We start from the raw sequence: 24,441 nt of genomic DNA, 5'->3' as shown, positions 1-24,441 counted from the left end.
GATACGGAAATAGCGGCGCCTCTGGGTACTATCGGAAAAATGGATGACCATGAAAGGGGGTTTTAAAAAATGCATAATTGCGAAAAGAAATGGCTACCGCTGATAATTATTATTATTATTATTTTTTAACTCGCACTCTTTACCATACGAGCATGCGCTCTAGAAGTCTAGCACCTTTTCCCGTTTTCTTTCTTTCATCGCTAACAGGATTTGCGGAGTGCACGTGAACACAGCACGCGTATGAGCTGACAGGAAGTGAAAGCTCTGTTGTTGGACAGACGCTTTCCCCCAGCTGACGGTGAGTTTGGGCTTGTTTTTGTTTCGTTTCTTTTAAACAGGAGATTTCTACACGAAAAGTGGTGCTCAAGTTGTTTAAAGTTGGTGTTTGTTTTTCTTTTTTACGCCAAATCTAGAATCGGCATATGATGAAAATTAGTTGCTATTAAAGTACTGACCGCAACAGCTGTGTGGCTAGCACAGTTAAAAACATTAAAGAGCATATTTTAATAATGTACACTGTTTTTAACGTGTTACTACTTTTCCCACACACATTAAGAATGTAATATATGACACATGAGTGAAAACTGAACTGTAGGAGTCCCTGCCGCTACTTTACACCTCGGTGTAGATGGGTTTTATAGTAACGCTTTTGGATGTACACTTCCATACGTGGAGGAGACCACATTTGGCTTGATGTCGATTCTCCGCGGGCAGCTGGACATCGGTCACCTGTTTGAATCTGGGCGCCAAATTGGCCTCAGACTCCGTTTATGGATCAGGTTTTGTGAGGGACAGATGAACAGCGTGTCCTCACACAACTGTGTGTGTGTGTGTGTGTGTGTTGGACTGTGTGGGTGCTGGCAGAGGGCCTCCTATTGTCGCTGCGGTCCTGGCTGTAACAAGAGGAGAGAGCGCACAAACACTATAATATAACCGATCCGGTAATAAGAGCTGAGCCTGTTTTGGCTGTTCTCTTGTTTTTCAGTGAATGATCAGCTCTTTCTCACATTGGTTAGATTTAAACGTGTTTATATGATAAGTAGTAATTACACACCCAGAGCCAATTTTATCAGGTAATCTGAGGCAATCTAACACACAATGTTCAACTTTTCTTTTCTTTTAATGTAAATAAATTATTTAGCACTAAGACTGTAGTTAGGACTGTTTTACTAACCTGTAACACTCTATAGTGACACTGCAAGTATCCCTTCTCAGTGATGTGAAAATACATTCTCTGAGATCCTCAGGTAAAGGTTTTGGTTGGTTGCCTTTAGACCCACCAATAGAGGAACTGTCCCTAACTCGAGTGTTTTCATAGGTATTCTTGTGGGTGCTAAGAGAAGATCTATGGGACTGTATGAGAGCATCAGGAGTGGCATAGAAGTATGTGAGGTGTGTGGTAGGAGTTGCAGATGGCTTTAAAGTGGAGGCGGGATTGTGTCCAGGATCCGCTCTGAGCCCCTTCTTGTTTACAGTGGTGATGGTCAGGCTGACAGATCTTTGTGGACTGTGACTTTTGCAGACAACATTGTGATCTATAGTGGGAGCATGGAGCAGGTAAGACATCCTCGGTGGAGGTGTTCTCTGGAAAGAAGAATGCAAGACAGAACATGCGTATGAATGAGAGCCACACAGGTGTAACAGTGAAGGTGGATGAGTTTGCATACATGTAGTCAACCATCTAAAGTAACGGACAGTGTACAAAAGAGGTGGAGATGAGTGTGTGGGTGATTTTGTGATATCATAGCAACGAGAATGAAAGGAAAGATTTATGAGACTGTAGTAAGACCTGCTGTGATGGTTTGGAGACAGTGGCAGTGATTAAAAAGACAGCAGTTGGAGGTGGCAGAGCTGAATATCCTCAGATTTTCATTAGGAGGCACAGGATTAGAGATGAGCATATTTGTCACACTTGGATGTTTAAGATCATCAAACACATTTTAATATTAGACAAATATAACAAAGTTAAACACAAAATGCAGTTTTAAAATAATGAGTTCATTGATTAAGGGAGGAAAAGTTATCCAAACCTGCCTGGTCCTGTGTGAAAACCTAATTGCCCCTCTTGTTAAATCATGGATTACTGTGATTAACCACATAGTTTGGAAAGCTATATTTAGTTTCACTAAACACACTGAGACTTGATTACTGGCAGACTTGTTGAATCAAGAAATCCCTTAAATAGAACCTGTGTGACAAAGTGAAGCAGACTAAAAGATCTCAAAAAGCAACACATGCCAAGATCTAAAGAAACACCTGGAATACAAAGTCATTGACATATATCAGTCTAGAGTTAAAGGTTAAAAAGCCATTTCTAGGACTTTGGGACTCCAGCAAACCACAATGAGAGCCATTATCCACAAACCTGGAACAGCAGTGAAGCTTCCCAGGAGTGACTAGCCTACCAAAATTACTCCCAAGACCACATCAACGACTCATCCAAGAGTTCACAAGAGAACCCAGAGCACAAAAATCCCCAGAACAACATTAACAACATCCGTTTGTGACCTCAAGCTGAAGTGCACTTGGGTTTGCAGCAGGACAATGATCCAAAACACACCAGCAATTTCACCTCTGAATGGCTAAAGAAAGTCAAAATAAGGACTTTGAAGTGTCCCAGTCAAAGTCCTGACCTGAATGCGATTTTCAAACGGTTCATTCTCGAAAACCCTCCAATGTTGCTGAATTACAACAATTCTGCAAAGATAAGCGGGCAGAAATTCCTCCACACCTGATATTATCGCAAACGTTTGTTTGCAGTTCTTGCTGGTAAAGGAGGCCCAACCAGTTATTAGGTTTTTCACACCGGGCCTTGTAGGTTAATAACTCGATCCTCACAATAGCTTTCAGCTTAAGTCTAAATTAAGCCCCATATTCACTAACACTTCATTTATTTCTCTAAACATGTGCAACAACTGGATTTTTGTCCTGCCAGATTTTCCTCTCCCCAAACCCTCACCTCCCCACCTGAGCGCAAGTCTCTGTCATGGACAACCTAGAGGAGGACCTGACGTGCTCCGTGTGCTACTGTCTGTTCTCCGACCCACGAGTCCTGCCCTGTTCACACACCTTCTGCAAGACCTGCCTGGACAATCTCCTCCAGGTGTCGACCAACTACTCCATCTGGCGTCCGCTCCGCCTGCCGCTGAAATGCCCCAACTGTCGCAGTGTGGTGGAGCTGCCCCCTGCGGGTGTAGATGCTCTGCCCACCAACGTGTCTCTGCGGGCTATCGTCGAGAAAGTAGGAAAGAGTGACTGAGATGAAGTGTAACATGCAGTCAGAGCTTTTCTCTTTCAGTTTGTCCTCATTGGTCTGACATCTGTTTTGCTTGTGTGCCGTCCGCAGTATCAGATGGACAGTGAGCCGCGACCGCCTTCCTGTCCGGAGCACCACAGGCAACCTCTGAACATGTACTGTATCCAGGACCGGCAGCTGATCTGCGGGCTGTGCCTGACGGTGGGGCAGCACCACGGCCATCCCATAGACGACCTGCAGGCAGCTTTTATCCGTGAAAAACAGACGCCATCACAGCTCCTGAAAAGGCTCTCAGAGGAGAGATGGGCACAGGTGGAGATGACTCTCAATTTTGCAACACTCCCCAGTTATTAAAGCTTAGTTTACATGTAAATTAATCTTCTCTCCTCTGCCAGGTGTGTGAGCTGGGGGAACAGCTGGAGCAGGAGAAGGCCCGCTGTGAGGGTGTGGTGAGGCAGGACCGACAGGAAGTCAACCAGTTTTTTCAAACGCTGGAGGTGGTGCTGGCCAGGAAGAGGCAAGCCTGCCTGGACGCTCTAGATAAAGCTGGAGCTGAGGTGTCGCGGGCGTATGACCCTCTCATCCACCAAGTAAAGGAGCTACAGGTGTGTACATACACCAGAACTATAAAACCAGTTGTGTGCTCATCAGACAGAATTATTTAATCTAAAATAAATCTGGAAAGCAGAAGCAGGAAAGGTTTGTTATTTTTAGTCAGTTTTTTCAGTCATATTATTTTCTGTTTTTTGCTCCTGTGGCATGCACCTGAGCCAATAACAGTCCTGTTTCCTGCAGGAAGAACAGCTGGATCTGGTGTCCTTGGGTTCGTCGGTAGAGGATGAAGACTCGCCCCTGGTCTTCTTGGAGAAGGTGCATTTGTTCAGAGAGCGGGTGGAGGAGTTCATTAAAACCCCTCTGCCGTCTGTGATGACCCTCTCCGTCACTCCGCGGGCAGCAGAGTACCTCCAGCAGCACTGGCCTGTCGTGACCATCGGGAGCTTGGAGGCCGCACCTGTTCCTAAGGTGTGCTGCTGTGCCAGATGTGGCGGTGCTGGGAGTGAAGCTGGAGGGGATCACTCCAGCAAAGGGGTTCAGGATGTGTGGGCTGAGCTAAAACCTACTGTGTTGGTGGTGCTGCTGGGGCTGCTGCTGCTGTTGGTAGTACTGTGGGTGAACCCGGTCGGAGGGGCGTCACTCGGCTTCTCCCTCATGTCTCGGCTCAGCCACTTGGTCCACAGCCTGAGTAGCGTACTCATCACATGCGTGTGGGACATGGTGGGGACGGCATATACCACGGCGGGGGTGGCCGTAGATAAATGGAGCTCACAGCTCTCTGCGGTGGGCGTTAGGGTGTTTGAGCACCTGGCTGCCTTATTTAAAACTCTGACGTCTCGATAAGAATGGCCAAGCAGATTCAAAAAACCTTTATCTAGTGTTTAGAATTTAAAAAAAAAAAAAAGTCTCACTTCCCTGTTTGTGTAGAGATGGAAAGAATCCACCCTAAAACAGTTTGTTAGCAGCTGCTACTGACGATTTTACGTTCCTGTTTTGTTTAACAAAACGAAAGCCACAATGGCGAACGAGATTTTGCTGACGTCTGCACAGCGAGGGTTTGGGACAGTGACCTTTTTCATGAACGGGAAAACTTGAGGTCATTCTAAACAAAAGGTCAACCAAAAAACATTAATAAAAGATTCATTAGATATGCCTTAATCACACGTATACCTTTAGTGACACTCTAAAGGATACATGTATGTTTGTTTTCTCTAATGTGATTTCTTGTTCAGCACAAACATTTCAAAAGCTTCCTGTAACCTTCTGTAGGTGCACTTTGTGTAGCTTTATGTCCTTTTTCCTTCTTATTGTGTTACTGATTTTGCTCTTCTTTGGACGCATGTTACTTTAAATAATGTTTAGAACGTCTAACAAGCATTTACCAAACACTAATCCATCTTGAACCGTTCGGTCATCCTCTGTCCAGCCTTACCAGGGGACATTTCAGTAGCTTTTCTGCCATTTCCGTCTGAGCGTGGGACACAAGCGCAGCAGGCTACACATATAAGCCCTCACACAGAGCGATTTACAGTGACTGGAGCGGTATGTGAAATTTAGAGCCTGGTGAGTGGAAGCAGACACACGTTGGACCCAGTTAAAGCCTCCACAGATCATGTTGCAGTGATGCCGAGTGCCTCCCTGACTGTGCCTTTAGCCATCATGCCTTCAGCTCGCCTCGCTTAATAGCTTTACAGTAATTCCACCAGGACCAATACATCGTTCCCAGGACAGAGCTGGCTTTAACGAAAAAAAAAAAAAAAAAAAAAAAAAGCTCTTAAAATGCTGCCCTGATTTACAGTCGATTTTTAAAAGTTGTTATTTTGCTCAGTTCAGCTCTTTACTGAGTATCCAGCAGATATCTGCAGTGATGTAGACTCTGCACAGGTATGATACAAACCAGGATTTTATATGCTTCTGAAATCAGACTGAACTAATGTACACCTGTTGTAGTGTTTGTACTTTTATAAACTTCAGCTCATGTAATGAAAATAAATTAAAAAACTTGTGTTGTGTTCAGTTTTTCCAAAGGTGAGATGAAACAGTTTGTGTTGCAATGAGAACAAATTAAGTGAGCTCCCTTTACTGAGCCAGTAGTGTCAAATATATCTGCAGTTAAAGTTGTAAAGGGAAATAAATGTAATTAACACTGTTTAATACTTTTTTAAAACCTTGCTCAGGTATATCAAATTCCCTACATCATTGGCTGAACCAGCGAAACGCCGCTATCACTGTAAAGACATTTAACTACACATTTTATATAAAAAGAATTTAATTTCAATAGTACATCTCAGGTTTTACACACACAGCTGCTGTAACAAATGCAAAACATTTGTCAGCACATATTTATTTATTGAGAAAAAAAAAAAAAAAAAAAGAATAGCAGCATTTAATCATAAAGAACAAAATATTTACATGATGTGTGAAAGGTAAAGTAAAAGAGCAAACAGGGTTCTCGGGTTTAGGCAGTGATGGCGTCGTGCTCTTTAAAGACGATAGTCTTTGGGTTGATTCCCACACTCTTGGTGGTGTTGTTAGTTTTGTAGATGCCGATGAGACGATCAGCGATCTCGAACATGTTGTTCCTCAGGGAAATGATGATGAACTGTGCGTTCTTTGTTTGCTCCTGAAAGAAAAATATTTTTCCTTTAGTTTTACACCACCATGCTGCTTTGTAAAGTAGCACTACTACTCAAAAGGGTGACCATTTGAGGAATTAACAGAATAAACCGCTCCATACTCACATAAATGTAACAGGCCACAATGGAGACATTCTTAAAATCAAGAGCAGCATCAATCTCGTCCATGAAGTAGAGCGGTGTGGGTTTATAGTGGTGCAGCGCAAACACCAGAGCCAAGGAGCTGAGGGTCTTTTCTCCTCCCGACAGGTTAAAGATCTTCTTCCAGCTTTTCTTTGGAGGACGAACACTGAAAGAAAGAAAAAAAAAAAAAAGTTTGTTTGTCTAGCACAGGAAATGCATCATCACCAAAAAAAACAAAATAAAACAAAAAATACTCATGTTTCGACTGTGTGACATCTCAGAAAGACCGGAACACTGTGTGTAATTCATCATCTCCAGAAATTGAACACACTCCATATTTTAATCAGCCTTTGGAACAAGGTGAATGAGAAATTATTTTCATCCCTCTAATGTTAAAGACAAACTAGATCTCTGAAAGGGTCTGAGAGCTTTTTTTGTGTTAAAGAATTTGGATTTTTACAATAAGTTGGCCTGAATATTTGTTTAATTCAAAGCAGGCAGGATTTAGTTTGGTCTTTAGTTTATTTGGATTGTTGGGATGTAAACAAGTGTTTTTCTATCAGATGTCCTCGACATTAATGAAAAAACTGCATCGATTCAAAAGCAAGCGATGAATTCTCTGCTCTGATGAACCTCGCAGTGATCACCTACCTACAGTCACTCACGCTTTACCTGAACATGATGCCCTCAGAGAAGGGGTCCAAACTGTCCACGAGCTCCAGCTCTGCATCACCACCCAGTGTAAGCATCTGGTAGTTTTCCTTCAGCTTGTTTGTGATCATGTTGAATCCAGTCATGAACTCATTGAGGCGCTGTTTGCGCAGGTCCTCGTAGCCACGTTTGAATTTGTCCCTCTCTGTAGTAATCTCATCAAGCTGGGCGACACGCTGCAAGTAAAGCTCCTCCTGAGAACACGAACACGCACAGGCAGATTGAAATTAAAATTAGGCTGTGAGCTCATTTCCGTTTTGATAAATTCTAAACAGAGCTGCTTAAAATAAAGCTATAAATGGACCATGAGAGTACCATTAAACATGCTCCACACATTGGCTGAACCAGCATTAGATAAGCCAACAGATCCAGAAAAAACACAAAATAAAACAGCAGTATTAACAAGAGTCAGTGTGAATTTCAGCGATGGCGGGTTGTTAGGTAGCAGGCTGCCTGTCATGTCTGTGCATACCTTCTTCTTGTACTCTGCAATGGCCCCGAGGTTGGGCTTCATCTGAGCACACTGGGTCTCTAATGTGATCATCTTGTTGATAATGATGTTGGGATCTGAGATTTCATCGAGTTCAGCCGGAGTGAGCACAGGGAGTTCCTCTGCTGGCTTGTCCTCAATGGTATGAAGGGACAGCTTGGAGGCCTGTGGAATAGAAACAATAGTTTTTACTATTTTACACCATCATCCTGTAGAGCAAACAAAGATACAAATCAAAGGGCCTCAGATATGATTAAAGCATTCACAATTAGAAAATGAAAAAAGTATCAATATAAAACAGTGTATCTGTTATCATTGGACTATTTTTGTCCTTTGCGTTAAGTTTGCTGAGTAAATCTTCATTAATTTTATTGTTACAAGAATAAAACTATAGTAGTACATCAATTCACAGCAACACCTTTCCTCTCCCACCTCTTTCTGCCAGTGTTTGATTTTGTTATTGTGTTCGGTGATGGTGGCCTCGATCTGCTCGATGCGGAGCCGGACGCTCAGGGACTCCTCCTGCAGAGCGTGCTCCTGCTGCTGCAACGCCTTTATCTCCTTCAGCACCCCCTGATACTGCTCCTGCACATCTGGCAATGCAGCCTGGAAGAAACAGAAAAAACAACAGCAGTCAATTAACATCAGTCCTTTACACATTCATTTTTTTTCTTACAAAATGCATGTGGGACAGCAATGTTTTAAAACAACTTGCTAAAATGTAAACTCCTCAGAATAAATCAGTGCAAAAAAATAAAAATGAATGATTTTTTTTTTTTTCCTGTGAAGAAAAATAAAACAACCAAAGTGGATGAAAAGTTCCAACCTCAGCCTCCTGACAGTCTTTCATGATCTCTCCAGCCTCGTCTTCCAGTTTTTTCAGCTGTTCTGTGAGTTCAGCTATTGACTTCTCATTCTCCTCCAGCTCACGCTGCACACAAGCCAAACTCTCCTCAAACTTCTTCAGGTTGCTACAGAGGAAACAGCAACAGTCAGAGTTGGTGACAGCCACGTGTGATTAGAAAGATTACTGCTGATGATCAGTAGTGGATCAAAAACATTACAGAATGACTGCTGAAGAGCTAATATATTTGTCTACACAAGGATCTTACTCTAACCCAGGCCATCACCCTGCCTGCACGGGAGGCCAGCTGTAAATTGAGCAATATGTTAGAGCAGCAGCTTCATCCGTCTACACAGGTGCGTTAAGACAACTGAAGTAAAGGTCACCCCCATTCTGGCAGCAATTCAAAGCCTGAAACACAACTGTACGTATGTGCATATAAATATCAAACAAATTAAATAAATCCTGAAGCACAAAAAAACAAAACAAACAAACAAAAAAAATTAAGTGCACAAACTGAAACAACCAACTGAAAGTAACTGTTAACATTTTATCCACATCATCTCCCTCCTTATCAGTTTGTCGTCAACAGTATTAAAAAAAACCCCTAAAAATAATTTTAAAAAAAATTGTGTATTATAGTTATTGTCTGGTAATGAACTACTGTCAGACAAAACACTTGCAACTTGTTTTACAAGGCAAATGTATATCCCAGGTGTCCTACCTGACTATTCTTTTTCTGCTGTGAGGATAAAAAAAAAAGAAAAAAGAAAAAGAAAACAAAAGTGATTTGACACGGCTCATAAAAACTACTTGTTAAAACAACAGTAATCCTGGCACTGCTGCACTCTGAGGCCGTCAATCACATTAATATGGTGCGTCTGTACAGTCAAATCTCATACTTTGCATATTACAGAGTGAACTTCAAGGTTAGAAACTTGGCTCGGATCTTAGAATAAAATCTACTGTGGTTAGATACAGTGCTACCCAAACACAGATTCACTTAAACTGCAGTCACAACGGTTTCTAAAAGATTAAAATCTCTTTCATACACAAAGTGTGTAAATGTGGTGGTAGGTTCATTTGTCTAAGTAAATGTTTTTGGCTTTCAGACCTGCTTCAGTGTGTCAGTTCATAAGCTCCCACTTTGTTCGTAATCGACTCAACAGCTTGTCATGCCAGACAAACCACATCACACACGGACCAAGTGTGTGTTTTTGCTACAGCGCACTGCCAGGCTGTCCTGCCTACATGATCAATCTTAATGTTCCAGCCACAGACACCAAAGACTAGACACCCAACACACTCACCACTGCCACAACACTGATTAATTCAAAGAAACCAATGACAACAACAGGAGACAGGAATTTAGTGACAGAAACCTAATGCTACTTACATGTGATATTAGTATTGAATATTCGTAAGAAAAAAAGAACAAAGGAAAAACAAGTATAGGGTGTCCCCTCTTAAGATAAAAGGGAGAGGTACCTACTCTTTCATTACAAGATAAACTACATCTAAAAAAATATTTCCCAGTCTCTCAGAAGCAGCTGATTCAATACAAAAACTTCCATGAAGCCATGCAAAAAAAATGACTTCTATACTATGAAAGTTACAGGACTTTAAGGTCCATCAAGCAGCATTTTGGTAAAAATTTTGGTGGCAGTCTTCAGCACTCAAAATGTCATGTGGCCATCTGTGGTACTTGTGAAGTTATAGAGGCTCAAAAAGTGCCAAAATTTCAACCCATTCTTGTGTATTCTGCTCACTCCTAACTGTGAAATTTTTCACTATTTATTATATATATGTTCCTGTAAAAAAACAACCACCTGATTCTGAGGGGCTCAGGTGGGAGGTACTGAATTACTTTTCATGGAATCAACCATCTGTCCAGCTGCATGGATAATTGAGAATATTCCTGCATACTGTAATATTACTGAGGGGCATGATGACAGGTACAGATAACTTACACAAAGAACATAAGAGTTAAGTATTTAACCTGTTATGTACGAGCAGAGACTCATACACATATCAGAATTATAAATAACAGGCTTTACAGTGATTTCACCAGTAGCCACTCGTCTGGCTGAAACCATGAGTCTACAGTCAGTGGATGCACATGTAAATGAGTTTAAACAAGCATCATTTCCTCACCGGCCAGCTGTCTTTATGGCCACTTGGGCTTTGGTTATGGTAGAGGAGCACTCATCTAGCTCCTTGTTGATCTTGTCAAGCTTGTCCTGCTGAGCTTTAAGCTTGTGGCTGTTGATGTCTACAATCAGATTGTGGAGCCTTTTCACCTCATTTTCCACCTTCCCAGCCTTACTGGATGCTGCCTCATAGTCTGATTGAACAAACAGGAACAGCATATAGAAGAAAAATCAAGACAAAGATATTTGCATTGATAGATTTAGAAGGATTCAAGAATTAAATTCATGTATACACAAAAGCTAATCTGGTTATTAAGAGCAATAATGTGACAAGATTTTTTAAAACAAAATTACACTACCAAGTGATTATATTTTTTTTTAAACATCTCAAGAGAGTGAACATTACCATATTTAAATGATTAACAACAGTATTTCTCTTTAGTGTTTACAGGACATTACCTTGTTTGAAGGCCTCCAGGCTCTTCTCCATCTGTTTCTGTTTGGCCTTGTCTGGGGCAGCTGCCAGCACATTGGCTTCAAGTTCCTTGATCTGAAGTTTCAAGTGAGTCTCTTGGTCAGCTAAACTCTGAAAGAAGCAAAGAAAAAGAAATAATTCAGACTTGCAAACACAAAAAAATATTTTAATCAGTCAAAACTGTCCTATTTGATGGCTTATGAATAGCAGGGGTTATTAATTAGATCAAAAACACAGCCAAATGAGTGTGAGAGAAGCAGAATGAATGAAAACTATGTACAGTCATGCTGTTGGTGTATTTTTCCAGGGTGTTCTTCATGTCCCGGAGCTGTGGCTGCAGGCGCTGGATGTTCTCTTCTAGCTGCAGCTTTCTCTCTTGGCATCCCTGCAGCTTCGACACTTTCTCATTTAGCTTGCTCTCCATGCGGTCAAGCTGCAGAAAACAAATGAAAATCATCATGTCCTATACACAAATGCCTAGCTGTGATTATGTTCTCTACTATCCATCACTCCTGGGAAATGTGTATAAAGTAAAATCTCATGGCAAGAATTATTATTTTAAAAGTTCACATCACTCATGTGGATTAAGGAATAGTTATTCACTCTGAAAGGAGACCTTTCAGAGTGAATAACTAAGAACTCCAAGCTCGTGTCTTGCAGTTTTTCTCTGCAGTTGTGGTTTGCAATAAACACTAAACAGACAGTCCGACAGATACAGTAGCGTGGTGACTAAAAATGGACTCAAAGATAATGTTTCACTTTAACGACCAGTTAGTTCGAAACCAAGAGAGAGTTTCACACACTTTTAAATGAATGTTTATTGAATTCTCACGTTGCATTTTGTGGTGTCCATTATTGTTAATACTTGTGCAACTAGTACTGAAAAGCTTAGGCACCATCTGCTCTCATGCTCCAGATGTATCTGTGGACCATTTGGTTGCAGAGGCAAAGATCATGTATGCATGAATTTACTTGGTTTGCAGAGAATGCAACTGTTACTTTAAAAGAGATTTAGCTATGTTCAATTAAAATACAAGTTGTATTAAACATTATAGCTTAAAACAACTTACCTCCACCTGGGAGACTTCAGTGCCAATAGAGGAGCCCATTCTGCCCTTCATGACTCTTCCTCCTCCAGTCATGGTTCCTGTGAAACATCGGAAAATTATTCAAGCTTTTTAAAAACTTTAACCAAATGATCTGATTGAGAGGGTCATAAGTATATATATTTTTTCATGCAAGCAAGATAGACAGAAAAGATAAATCACCCACCAGCCATCTCTATTATCTCTCCCTTCAGGGTGACCACTCTCCAGCGTTTGTCTTTTTGGTAGGCTATCCTTGTGGCCTGCTCCAAGTTTTGGGCCACCAGCGTGTCCCTCAGGGCAAAGTAGAAAGCTGGTCGCACACTGTCATCGTTCACTCGCACCATGTCAAAAAGACGAGGGCTGTCTTCTGGGGTGCGAATGGAAGCCATGCTCTTCTCCCATACTTTCATCTGTGCAAAGGAAGTTAAGAGGAATGAGAAGGAGCAGCAAGATATGGAGGGCATCTGAAGGCACAATATTTCACAGAAAATATAACTAAAGTCGTTAAGACTTAAAAATCATATTTTGCCTGACTGAAGTTCTTTAAAGCCTTCATATTTACCTTGTCAAGACCAATGAAGGTAGCAACCCCAATGTTCTGTTCTTTTAGGAATGTGACGCATTTCTGAGCTGTGTCAATGGTATCAACTACAATGTTGTCCAGAGCACCACAGCTAGATGAAATGGCCACATCATACTTCTCATCTATGGCTCCCAGGTCTCCCTACAGGTGTAAATATATTTGGACTCATCAATTAATAGAAACAAGCGAAGGAAAGTTGTTGAGTTCTGCAATTTTTGTTTGTATTTTCTTTACCAATCGTCCATAGATGCCGGGGATTCTGCCACTTTTCTTCTGCTGCATGAGGGCATCCAGGACTTTTCCACGACTGCGGTTGGAGGACAGGGAGCTCTTGGCTTCATCTACCTTCTGCCTCAATTCCCTCACCACCTCCCTTGTCTCATTATCAGTCTTCATCAGCTGCTCCAACTCTTCCTCATCCTGCAAAGAAACAGAAGAAGGCAAAAACTCAAAACACATGATGGCTGTAGTGGTTTCAACACAAATTATTCACAAAATGTTATCTAACTGACAGTGCTGATGTTTGGTTCTACCTTCTTTAGCTCCCGTTCTCTTTCAGGTATTTTGACCTCCAGGTCTTTGATGGCGGCACGGCGCTCCCGCAGTGTGTCAGAGGTCGTCTGCAGTGTCTGCTTGGCTGTGTTGAGCTGTGTCAGAGCTGTGTTGTGGCGGCTAAGGTAGATGTCAAGCTCCGACTGAGCGAGGTCCATACGAGAACGGGTCTCATTTACAGCCTTGTTGAGCTCCATGAGCTCCTTTTCTTTTTTCTGGATTATACAAGAAGATTGTTTTGTTTTGTTTTAAAAACAAAACAAAGTTTCAATGAGCACACAACTAAAACCATGATGTATACACCTACCTCTTTGTCCTGCTGCAAGCCGCTGGTCTCTTCCTTCAAACTCTCCATCACATCTTTAAGTTTTTCTTCTTCTTTCACCTTCTGCTGCTCCAGTTCGTCTTTGCGAGCTGTTGCCTCAGAGATGGCCTTTTCACTGCTGGCTGGTATACCACGCACTTCCTCCAGCTGAAAGATGAGCCAGACAGGACAATGTGCAAAAGCATATGAGATGTGTCCAACTCCAAAATCAAAGCAACAGTTGCTACATTCCCTCCCTCCCTCCCTCCAGATTAACTTGACAACATCAGTAGTACACACTTCTACCACCCACCGAGAAACAGCCGTTTACTTCCTAAATTAGAAAAGATAAAACAAGAGAAGAGTGTGGGAGACAGGAGGTGAAAGTTTGTTGTTTTGGTTTTTTTTGACAGCAACAGTTACAAAGAAACTGTGCTACGCATCCAGACACAGGCCAAAACACACAACTGTAATCAACTATAAACACATATTCAGGACTGAGCAAGCTCTGGTTAAGACTGGCACAACAATCTGCCACTTGGCAGGGCTGAAACAAGCCAAGGAGTGGTGCGTGTGTGTATGGTCTATGTTTTGTAGGGTTAACTGCGGGTGAAATGTGAATGTAGCTGCTGGGAGCGTTACACAAGCCAGGCCATAGTTGACTACCATACAGCAGAACACTGCTCCCCAGAGGTCTGCCTGCCTCTGCCCAGCTCCCCCTCTGACCAAGATGTTTCCAGAGCACAGCCATTGTAGGTGGAGCAGATTGGCTTTTAGAGCAGAGGGAAATGAGAATATTCTGACAGTCATAAGACAACTCTTGATTACTGTGAAGAGTTTATTTTAAGTTAGTGTTTAAGCGACAAAAAAACGTGAGTCTAAGAGACAGGAAGACCGTGAACTGTGAAACAGAGCACAAACACTATCAACTTGTGCTACTTCGCAGCCCCCTAGTGGCTACTTTAAGACAGATAGCCCTTCCGGACTCATAGGGCTTTAATTTTTTTCCTGTGAACAATGTCAGTTAATTTATAAAAATACAGAAACCTGACTTTAACCAAAGTAAGAAGACACACACACACACACACACACACATACACATACACATACATACATACATACATACATACATAAATAAATTAAAGCAAAGCCCCTATACACTTGGATACAAAATTATCTTTCAGTATCATATGGGATTTGTGCTTAAGACTAAAAATGTGTCAGCAACATTCAAACACTTGTGTACTAAGTTTCAATGTACAAAGTTTTGCTTTGTGTTGCTATGGCTGTCATACATCCTCTGCTAGCAGTCAGACTTCACTTTGTTCTGTTCACACAAATATGTATCATCCTTAAAAGCTGACAGAAAAAAAACACAAAAAAAAAAAAACCACAACAACAACAACATAAAAATAAAAAAAATTAAAATATACAAACTAAGGCTAGTTTTATATTTTGCGTTTACTATGATTGGTAACCACTCTGTAAGCCCAAGTTTAAAACAACACTGCTGACAACTGTAAAACATGAAGCTGTGTGTACTCTGTGGAAAACTTCTCAGCCTACAAATGATTCTAGTAAATGAAACACTGAATAAAAATGCTCAAATGTAGTTTTTGTTGTATATTTATTTTAAGTAAGTTACTGTAAAAGGAATACAAACATTTTTTTCCTCTCTCTGTTTCAAAACAGAAGCCATGGTGTTTATTGACAAGCAAAAGAAAATGTATTTTTAGTGCCCATGTTTCTGTCTTGGCCTTCATACAAATTAAATAGAGTAACTCATAGGGTAACCATGGCACTGGTTACTTTGTGTAACCTTGTATTTGCAGACGGATTTGTATACTAAATTTCCATTAAATAAAAAAGGGACAAAACTACACCATACTGACAGATTTTGTGTTTTTACCTCTGAATCACATGTGAATGCCCACTGTGATTATCAGAGTGATTCTAATTACTCTGAAACAATTGTGTAGTGATTAGGCTTTGTGTAAAAGTGGTCCGCAATTTAAAGTCCAACACACCTTTTCTTTGTCCTTCTCCAGCTGCTTCTGCAGTTTCTTGTTCTTGCTCTTTGAGTGTTTAATCTTCTCACGCACTTCAACGTCCTGCAAATCCAGCTGGGTGAACTTCTCCTTCTGGGTTTCAATGTACTTGTTGAGCTTATTTTGTTTCCTGGTGGAGGAATAGCATTTTTACTGGGTACATTCAAGTCCATCAGTCCATCTACTGAAATACTATATAAACTGTGAAAATCTGAAAAAATATATAGAATCTATACATTAAGTGCATGTATACATATATATAATACAGTATACTAATCATTAATGTTCTTCCAGTTTTCAGTTCCTGCACATTATTTATTTTAGAGATGATTTGTCAGTTTAAAAATGATCTATGGTCACCAACCCAAAAATTTTGAAAATTATTGCATATATAAATTTCAAGCACATACGCTTCTTTGTGTAAACATTTTTTGCAACAATGTGTGTAAATAAATTAGACCCATGTTTGTTACACTTGATACACCTTACAGATAAGAGATGCTTAAGCAACCAAGAAAAATAAATAAATAATAAAATAAATAAAGCAAACAAATACAAAATGTTACTAAGTCATTAAAAAAAACTGAGTAATGTGCTAAAGGTTACATTGGTTAACAGAAGGAGAAGAAATTCAAATGCCTTACTTTTCCACATTTTTGAGTTCTTGGTTCATTTTCTCCATCTCTTCTGATAACTTGGCATTTTTCTCAGTGAGCTCCTTGGTGTCCTCCGAGATCTTTTGCTTTTCCTGCTCTTTATCAACCACACGTTTCTGCAGATCATGACTAATGACAAAGAGAAATCAGAGAGAGAGAGAGGAAAAAAGAGAGAGAGAAAAAAAGTCTGATAAAACTTTATCATTTACATGGAAAGCAAAAGACTATGATGTTTGACAGCAGAGAAGCATGCCCAGCTGCTCTTTTGAATATTTGAAATGGAGAAGTCTTTTCTGTACGACTGCTGGGTCTGCATTTTTATTTTTATTGATGAAATTTTTCCATGTACAAAACAGAGGTGGTACTGGTGTACTCACATGTAATACTGACAGAGCTGACACTTGTGTTTGAAGATGTCATTTTCCAGGGTGAGGAACTCCACAGCTTTGTTCTTTTCTCCCTCCAAAGCATTCTTCTCTTTTTCCACCATCTTTACTCGGTTTAGCTTGGGTAAACAAAATATAGCAGTATTTTATGTCTGGTGATAAAACTTAGTTACTTGCATAGTATAAAAAAATTATTCAAATAACAATTAAAAAAAAAAGCTTGTCAACATGGTAACATTGTACAATCAACAGAAATTAATTAATAATTTTCAATAAAACCCAATTATTAAATCTACTGTATGCTTCATAGTTTCCTGTCAGTGCATCATTTTCATCTCAGACATGTGTACTGAAAGTACCCCAAAACATATACACACAGACATGAGAAAGCCTCATGAGACTACTGAATAGATGCTCAACAATTGTAGTCCACACACAGGAAGGAAAGTTGGTTAGCTAAACTGTGTGAGCAGATAGTATTTGAGTTGTCACCTTTTCTCCCCTCTGCTCATTGAGTAGCTCAATGCGGCGAGCCAGAGTTTGGATGGGTTCCTTGAGACGGCAGGAGCCAATAATGTCCTCCAGGTACTCCAGCATGCCCTCGTCATGCTCTGTCTGACCTTTAGGCTTCATCATGGCAATCTGCTCCACCTCACCCTAGGCAAAGTCCACAACAGCACATTGGCAAAAATACTGCTTGCACCCATTCACAGAAAGCCAAAATGAAATGGGTAATAATGATTTGTAAAATAAGATTTTTTTTAATTTTTTTTTTTTAAATTATCCACATGTTTAACCATTAGGGTGTGGCCAGCTGAACTTATGGCTCTAAACCTGACTTAACACTAGTTTGCCACACACACACACACACACAAATCCTGTGCAAAAAAATAATAATTTTTTTAAGTTACAAATCATGAGTATTTTTTTTTACTACTTTTACTCAAAGAAGCTGAAAACAAAGAGTGTAATTAAAATTCAACTACTTAACAACTGGCTAAAAAATAATAATAAAAACAGATGAAATCTGTTAAATGATTAATTTCTGTAATCACATGTTTAACATGCTTCAGAAATACTAGTGCTGAAGTAAAAACATTGTCTCACAGCAATCACCGCACATTAAAGGATGCTAAATTTATTATATCCAAATTTAAGGTGGTTGAAAAACAAATGCTGGTGTAAACATGCAAATTCTGACTTCTGGTAACTACACCACAGTTAAATTTTCAAATTACTGTACATGTACTACTTGGCCCAAAGTTGGGGACAACTCTACAGTATAATTATATTTGTCAGAACATGTGTTCATTTTTATTTATTTATTTTAAATAGGCTGGCTAGAATAATATTACCAGGTAAGAAATTTCAAGTCAAACAAAAATTAAATCTAGTTGTAGCAAAAACAAACCAAGTCTCAAATTGGGCTTTTATTTATGTCTAGGGGAAAAAAGCAGCTCATATATTACTTTTTAGGTATGAAAGAAAGGAGAAGCCCGTTAGAGGAAGGAGGGGGAAATCCCACGTCATCCTCTGCTCTGACCAGTGCACAAAATAGACAGCTTTCCCTTTGCCAGAGGCCTGGAAAAGTGACCTTGGAGAACAAGCTCAAGCCTCTTCCCATAGTCATGCAGCCATATCACTGACAAGAGAGTAGTAGTGTAGTGTAGAAATGGACATGCACACATAAATACAAAAATGTCGAGCAGAGCAGGTTTAAGTGTTCACCTGAAACTACCCCCATTAAAAAAAAACTTGATGGATAAATAAAACTGGGAAAACAATTTTTTTTTTTTTTAAATCAGCTATTCTGCTCTGCTCAGTTGTAATTGTTGTAATCTACATTTCTCTGAGTTCATCAGTAACAACAGGTAATAATAATAATAAGAGGAGAAGTAGAAGTATAACAAGTGAAATGATTTAAAGGTCAGAGCAACACAAAGCTAAATAAAATATAAATAAAAATGTAAAATTACGCAAATAAAATAATTAAAAATATTCAGGACTCCATTCCATTCACAGTTGAGGTAAATGGAAATAAATACATAAAAAACTAAACAAACAACATGTAGAACCAATATTAAAGCCATGGTAATGAAGGGTGTTTGATCCAGCCACACTGAAGCAGCACTGCTAATATTGGGGTTGGGGTCTATTCTCACACGCCAATATTTACGTGCTGCTAAAGCGTGGCAGGTACATGGGAAAGGGGAGGCGGGGGCTAACCTGTCCCCACTGGTAGGTCAGCCTCAAAGATTCCCCCACAAGAAAATCTTAGTGACTTATCCAACTACAGCCACTCACGTGCCGGTCCAAGTGTGGATAAAACTGTATCTATTCCTTAAAATCCTAAAGCAGCAAATTATGGTTCGCACCTTTTCCACATTGTTTCAAACCATGATGCGCTGCTATAGTAGTCTAAGGGCTGGCAGAGGGCACATCTATTTTCCAAATCCAGTGCAACAGGTTATTCCCAAAGACAGTCATGGTTTAAGTTATATGAAACACTTTGACTCAAAGTGGACTAAGACATGGATAGAGAACAGAGAGCAGGAAATCTTACAAAATGGGATGGTCACAGCAGGGGGAAAAAAAAAGAAAAAAAAAAACTAAACTAAAACAAAAAACAAAAAGCAAAGCTAGAACTGGAAGAGGAAATTGCATAAAAAAATTACCTGTAAGATCAGAAATCTGTTGTGGTCTAGGTCAATACCGTGGCTTCGCAGTAAGGCACCCACTTCTTTGAATGTGGCTTTCTTGCCATTGATATGGTAGGCTGAGGAATTGTCTTTGTTGGCAGTCCTGGAAACATAGAACTTGCTGTTGGGGATGACTTCGTAGTCATCTCCTTGCTGAGGGGGGAGGGGCAGAGGACAGAGAGCAGCTTAGAAGAGAGCAGTTAAGAAGAAATTCAAACAGCTCCACACAGCAAATTGCAATATTTATAACATTTATAACACTAACAAATACATTAGGATGGCTAGGGCAAAAAAGCACACTATATTAAAAACAAAATAAGAAAAAAAAGGCTTCTTTAAAAAGTATATAAAGCTAGCCAGAGTAACATGCAAATACACCCTATACATACTGGAGTGTATGGAGTGCAACATATGAAGAGAATTAAAACAGTTTATTAGATAAAATAATGACAGTGAAAATACAGCATAAAACAGAGAATTAAGTACTTTTAGAAGCATGTCTAAAACTTTAAGTTGTTTATACTACTTCTGATTTTTTGTTTTTGTTTTAGAAAATAATAGTTTAAAGCTGATATAGCACACAAAATTTGACCATCAGTTTAACAACTTGATTTGAATTTACTTTGAGCTAATGAACCAAAGAGAAAGGCTCAGACACATTTATGAGTACACAAGGCAAAACACTTTCTCACACCCCCTGTGGCAGATCAAATATAGAAACGTGTTTAATTCTTTGAACTACAGTTCAGTCGATTTTCAGTGTAATCTGTCATCTTAGCCACCCAACTTAAGTTCTCTCTCAATACAAAAGCCACTTTTTTGACTTTTCACAGTACAGTCAAATGAGTAGAGGCTAATTACTGAACTGCAATTTAAAAAAAATATATATATATTTAAAAATAGAGGGATCAACTCTAGCACAATATGAACTGACTATGACATGTGTGGGTGTTAGCTGTAACTTTCATGACTGATTTGAGTCTTTGTTTAGTCACTGTTGTGATCACTATGCAGCAATATTATACAGAGAACAAAAAATATATTTTTTTTTTAATTCAACAAACACCACTATACTTCAGAAAATATTTCTTCTTATCTTTCTGCATTTGGGCTACCCATTTATTAATTCAGAGTGAGTGCAGCATGCATCTGTGTGACAGAGATAGATATATATACCTTATCAATAATCTTTTGAAAGTGCACCTCCACAGTACAGCTTTGCACATCTTTGTGTTGATCAGAGCTGTGAATCAGCACTGAGAGCTTTTTCGATCTGATCTTTTGAGCTCTGTATCCAAACACAAAGAGCATTGAGTCTATCACATTGGACTTCCCACTTCCATTTGGACCAATGATGCAGGAAAAGCGCTAAGAAAAAGGTAGAGAAAATAGAAAAAAATAAAATAAAATCAATAATGTAAAAACAGAGTCTATCCTGTAGAGTTAAACAGTAACATTTTACTTCAGCAAGACTGCAAATTTGAATGTATTCCATGTGAGTGTAAGTTAAAGTTGTTTTTAACATAGAGAAATTATTTAGTAACAAAAGAAACAGAAAAAGGTATGAAGACAAAGTTTACAGAAACTCACAATTTTCAAGAGAAGTGAGCACCCCACTAGATCACTACCTCTTGTGAGATAGACTCACTAAATCAAAATGGAGGAGTCTGACTTTTTCCACTTTGATTTTATTTAAGGCAATGATGCTAAAATATAGCAGGATAAATTATTCTGTGACATGTTCTGTTTTCTACTACACGAGGCAAAAATCTATGAGTTTATATCATATGAAATTAAACAGAAAAAAAATTAAATTAAGAGTGGGATACACAACAAGTGATGTTAAATCTGTGACACATCAGAAGAGTATTTCCCAGGCAGGGATTACATGTGTAACCATGTTTGGTCGTACCTTGTGAAAAGGCCCCAGAATCTGCTCGCCTGCATATGATTTAAAGTTTCGATTAACTAAATGTGTTATCATCAGGCGAGGGGCGCCCGGTTCATTGGTCATTGCTGGGGGCGGAGGTGGAGGGATGCTACCGACAATCTCCTCCAAACTTCTATTATCAACGGTCTCGGTAGCTTCCCCGTGAGACGAATCTGTGGCACACAAAAAGTACAACTTTTATTCTTCTGTTCGAGTCGTTTCAGGTGGGGGGCAGTTGTACGTGGGGGAGGGTAGAGAAGCATACTCGCGCACACACACACACAAAAAAACAAAAACAAACAAAACACACGCACCAAGTTACAAGAGCAGTCAAAGTACGACTCCAGAAAGAAAAGTTGACAGGCGTTATTTTTCTTTGTTCTGCAAACAAGAGCCAACCCCAAAAAAGAAAAGAGACCATGGCCGCTTATGAACGAACCCACATTATAATCCAAACGCTCTCTACCAGAAGCGTTTGTACGTACTCAGATGCGCCACATTGTCGATGACAAATAACTAAAGTGGAAATCTCAGCCATCAGCGTCACATTTTCACTCATGCCTGTCTGTGCTCAAACAGAAACAGGAAAACGGGTGTTTTGTGATAATAATGTGTAACGCAGAAACGATTATGTTGCCATCACACCAAGCCACAACGACCTGTCCAAAATCTATTGTGCTCACATAAGCATAAACAAGCAAAGATGTCGATGTTTGTCAATTAAAACCTCGCAGCCAGACACCCTGTGAAGCATTTCAACATATTCTACAAAATACAGACATTACCCACTGCTTATGTGCATCTTATAAGGTTCGCATACAAATCAGTGAATATCAAGCTTACAAGAATTAAGTCAAACACCGCTCTGATCTACTACACAAAGCACCTCATTTTTCGAAATAAATTACCTCGTCTGCTGAGAAGATCCGGGGAAGAAGTACACTCGGCGTTATCAAAATCATCTCCAAAATCATTTTATTGATGACTGGCACTTTAGTGAAAAATATATCAGCCATTCTAACTCCGTGTTGTTTAAGCAAGAAGGGGGGAAAAAAAAAGCTTTACAGCTGTGCCAATTGGCCCCTACCAATACAGCAATACACGCAAAGGCTTTGACTGAACAACTTATTTAGATTCACAGACACCAAAACACCCTTTGTTACTTGCCAGTTTTCGGCGGTGCCTCCTCTTGGCCATTGGAGTTGGTTTCTTGAGGGGGTACATCTAGCTCGTCTTCGGAGTCAGACTGCGACCCTTTCCCTCTTGGCTTGGCGGAGGCAGTTGAGCTCTTTGCAGTTTTAGATGGCATGACTTGAAATCTGAAGGGGTCATTGGTAAAAAGGGAATATCCATGAGTGGTTTTTGTGCCTGTCAATCTCTCAACTCCACTTTTAGTCGGTTACACGCAGCTTCTCTGTCAGGCTCTAATCATTACTACAGTCAGATCCTATTGACGCCCAGCTAACTGTTAATCGGTATACTTTGCATATCTTAACATTGCTGTTACAACAATGAGTCCAGCATTACACGAGTTACTCGTGCTGAAAACGTTAAAATGAGATAGCACCAATCCGATGACTGCACAGAATCATAAGCTATTTCAAGTTTAAAATCAAGCATCATTTTTCTTTAAAATAACCTATATTAAAATAATAATCTCACCCTTTCACAGAATAATTGTAGTAGGCATCTGCATCTATATCATGCATTTTATTTTGCCTCGCGAACCTAGGCGGTAAATAACGCAGCAAAAATAAGGTTAACGTCACAGCAAGTGAAAAACGACTCAGTTAATGTGCAAATAGCCTAATTATTTTCCCCCTTAGCTCTCTTAGCCTAGCCTGCGTTACACTGCCACTGCTAATGTGGCTGAAGTTTGGCTGAAGTTGGTGGTGAAGACCCAACGTCCTAAATTGATCGAGGTTTCAAACCGACACTAATATTAACTTTCATCCCCACAACGTTTTTGCTGGGGCGGAGGCGTAGACGAGCCAACCTAACTCGCTAGGTAATTGGTACGCACATTCAAACAACTAATGCAACTTTACCCGTGTTAGCATAACGGTATAATTACATTCACGTTTGCCAAATAAGTAACTTGGCAATGGCAGCGCAAACCCTGCCACGCTGTTTTTACTTGCTAACGTTACCGTTAAGTTAGCTGTACTACTACTACTGCTGCTAACTGATTGGCTAACTATATGAAGTGAAATATCGCTGCGACGCTAAAGCTAACATAATGGCTAACTTAAACTATAAAAAGGTATGAGTTGCTGGGCTCTATAAAGTCAAATGGAGTGTCGGCATAAATGAAACGCAAAACCTATCCAACGTCAATGTGTTATCTGAAATGAAAGGAGTTATTAACCCTAGTATTAAAGTTAAACGAGTAAATACATTAGAGCCCGCCGGTTATGAGCTATTAGCAACGCGAGCATTACTTAAACGAGTCGGAAATGTCACTATTAAGAGTGAGTGTCACTGTGAGTTTAATATAAGTTAAGACGAAAAGTGATTAGGTCTCATTATTTCTGTTAGTATGTGTAATAATGGTCCGCTCGCTTTCAATCAGAAGCTAACGTTAAACCTTAGTTTAACTTGCCGTTACTGTTAAGTCCCTCTTCAAACGTAATACATTTCAGCAAGTAGATGGAACCCAGTCGTTACATTCCCCTAAAATACTTCCATGTACCTTCCACACTATAACCACGATCTGTCAAGAGTCTTCCTTTCAGACCACAGTCGCTATTACGCAAAAAATAATCGTCAATCCAAAGTTTGGCAAATATAATCCAAAAAATTTACTCCCGTGTCACTCCGACTCGCTCTCCTTAGTTGATAACTCAAACTTGTAAATGGCGCCTAAACCTCGCTGTCGAACCAAATTCGTTACAAACTGACGCAAGGCACCATGGAACGTTCAAAGGGCAGGGGGGGGGGGAAACGAAATTCAAA

General features: G+C 40.0%; 3 protein-coding genes across 6 annotated transcripts in view; 2 read left to right on the top strand and 1 right to left on the bottom strand.

The window, feature by feature from the left end:
* The first annotated feature begins 2 nt into the window (after positions 1-2).
* Positions 3-5,816, top strand: trim59 (tripartite motif containing 59). The gene is made up of 5 exons (XM_031743979.2): positions 3-298; positions 2,936-3,241; positions 3,347-3,568; positions 3,652-3,861; positions 4,052-5,816. Exons 2-5 carry the CDS (start codon positions 2,987-2,989, stop codon positions 4,652-4,654), a joined length of 1,290 nt encoding a protein of 429 aa, XP_031599839.1. The 5' UTR covers positions 3-298; positions 2,936-2,986; the 3' UTR covers positions 4,655-5,816.
* A 246-nt stretch (positions 5,817-6,062) lies between these two features.
* On the bottom strand, positions 6,063-24,330 carry smc4 (structural maintenance of chromosomes 4). Of its 4 annotated transcripts, none has more exons than XM_031743996.2 (24): positions 24,179-24,330; positions 22,654-22,805; positions 21,469-21,659; positions 20,733-20,924; positions 19,533-19,709; positions 17,350-17,514; positions 16,849-16,976; positions 16,460-16,600; positions 15,795-15,945; positions 13,771-13,935; positions 13,445-13,678; positions 13,146-13,331; positions 12,891-13,052; positions 12,513-12,738; positions 12,311-12,387; positions 11,521-11,673; positions 11,225-11,351; positions 10,770-10,959; positions 8,598-8,742; positions 8,204-8,377; positions 7,754-7,936; positions 7,243-7,475; positions 6,553-6,736; positions 6,063-6,434 (listed from the first exon to the last, which is right to left on the bottom strand). In XM_031743996.2, the coding sequence occupies exons 2-24, from the start codon at positions 22,793-22,795 to the stop codon at positions 6,270-6,272; spliced, it is 3,891 nt and encodes a 1,296-aa protein (XP_031599856.1). In that variant the 5' UTR covers positions 22,796-22,805; positions 24,179-24,330; the 3' UTR covers positions 6,063-6,269. The 4 variants fall into 4 exon arrangements, with proteins under 4 accessions (XP_031599856.1, XP_039478584.1, XP_039478583.1 ...); XM_039622650.1 differs by lacking the exon at positions 24,179-24,330 and adding an exon at positions 24,089-24,109; XM_039622649.1 differs by lacking the exon at positions 24,179-24,330 and adding an exon at positions 23,149-23,320.
* Positions 23,458-24,441, top strand: part of ift80 (intraflagellar transport 80 homolog (Chlamydomonas)) — a 43,455-nt gene continuing 42,471 nt past the window's right edge. The window contains exon 1 of the mRNA XM_039622652.1: positions 23,458-23,494. The gene's annotated coding sequence lies outside the window, so the exon portion shown is untranslated. The remainder of the gene's footprint in view (positions 23,495-24,441) is intronic.

This window comes from Oreochromis aureus, linkage group 14 (assembly GCF_013358895.1).
Source record: "Oreochromis aureus strain Israel breed Guangdong linkage group 14, ZZ_aureus, whole genome shotgun sequence".
NCBI classification, from domain to species: domain Eukaryota; kingdom Metazoa; phylum Chordata; class Actinopteri; order Cichliformes; family Cichlidae; genus Oreochromis; species Oreochromis aureus.
The sequence above is the reverse complement of the archived record's forward strand: the minus strand, read 5'-3'. Positions and strand labels throughout refer to the sequence as shown.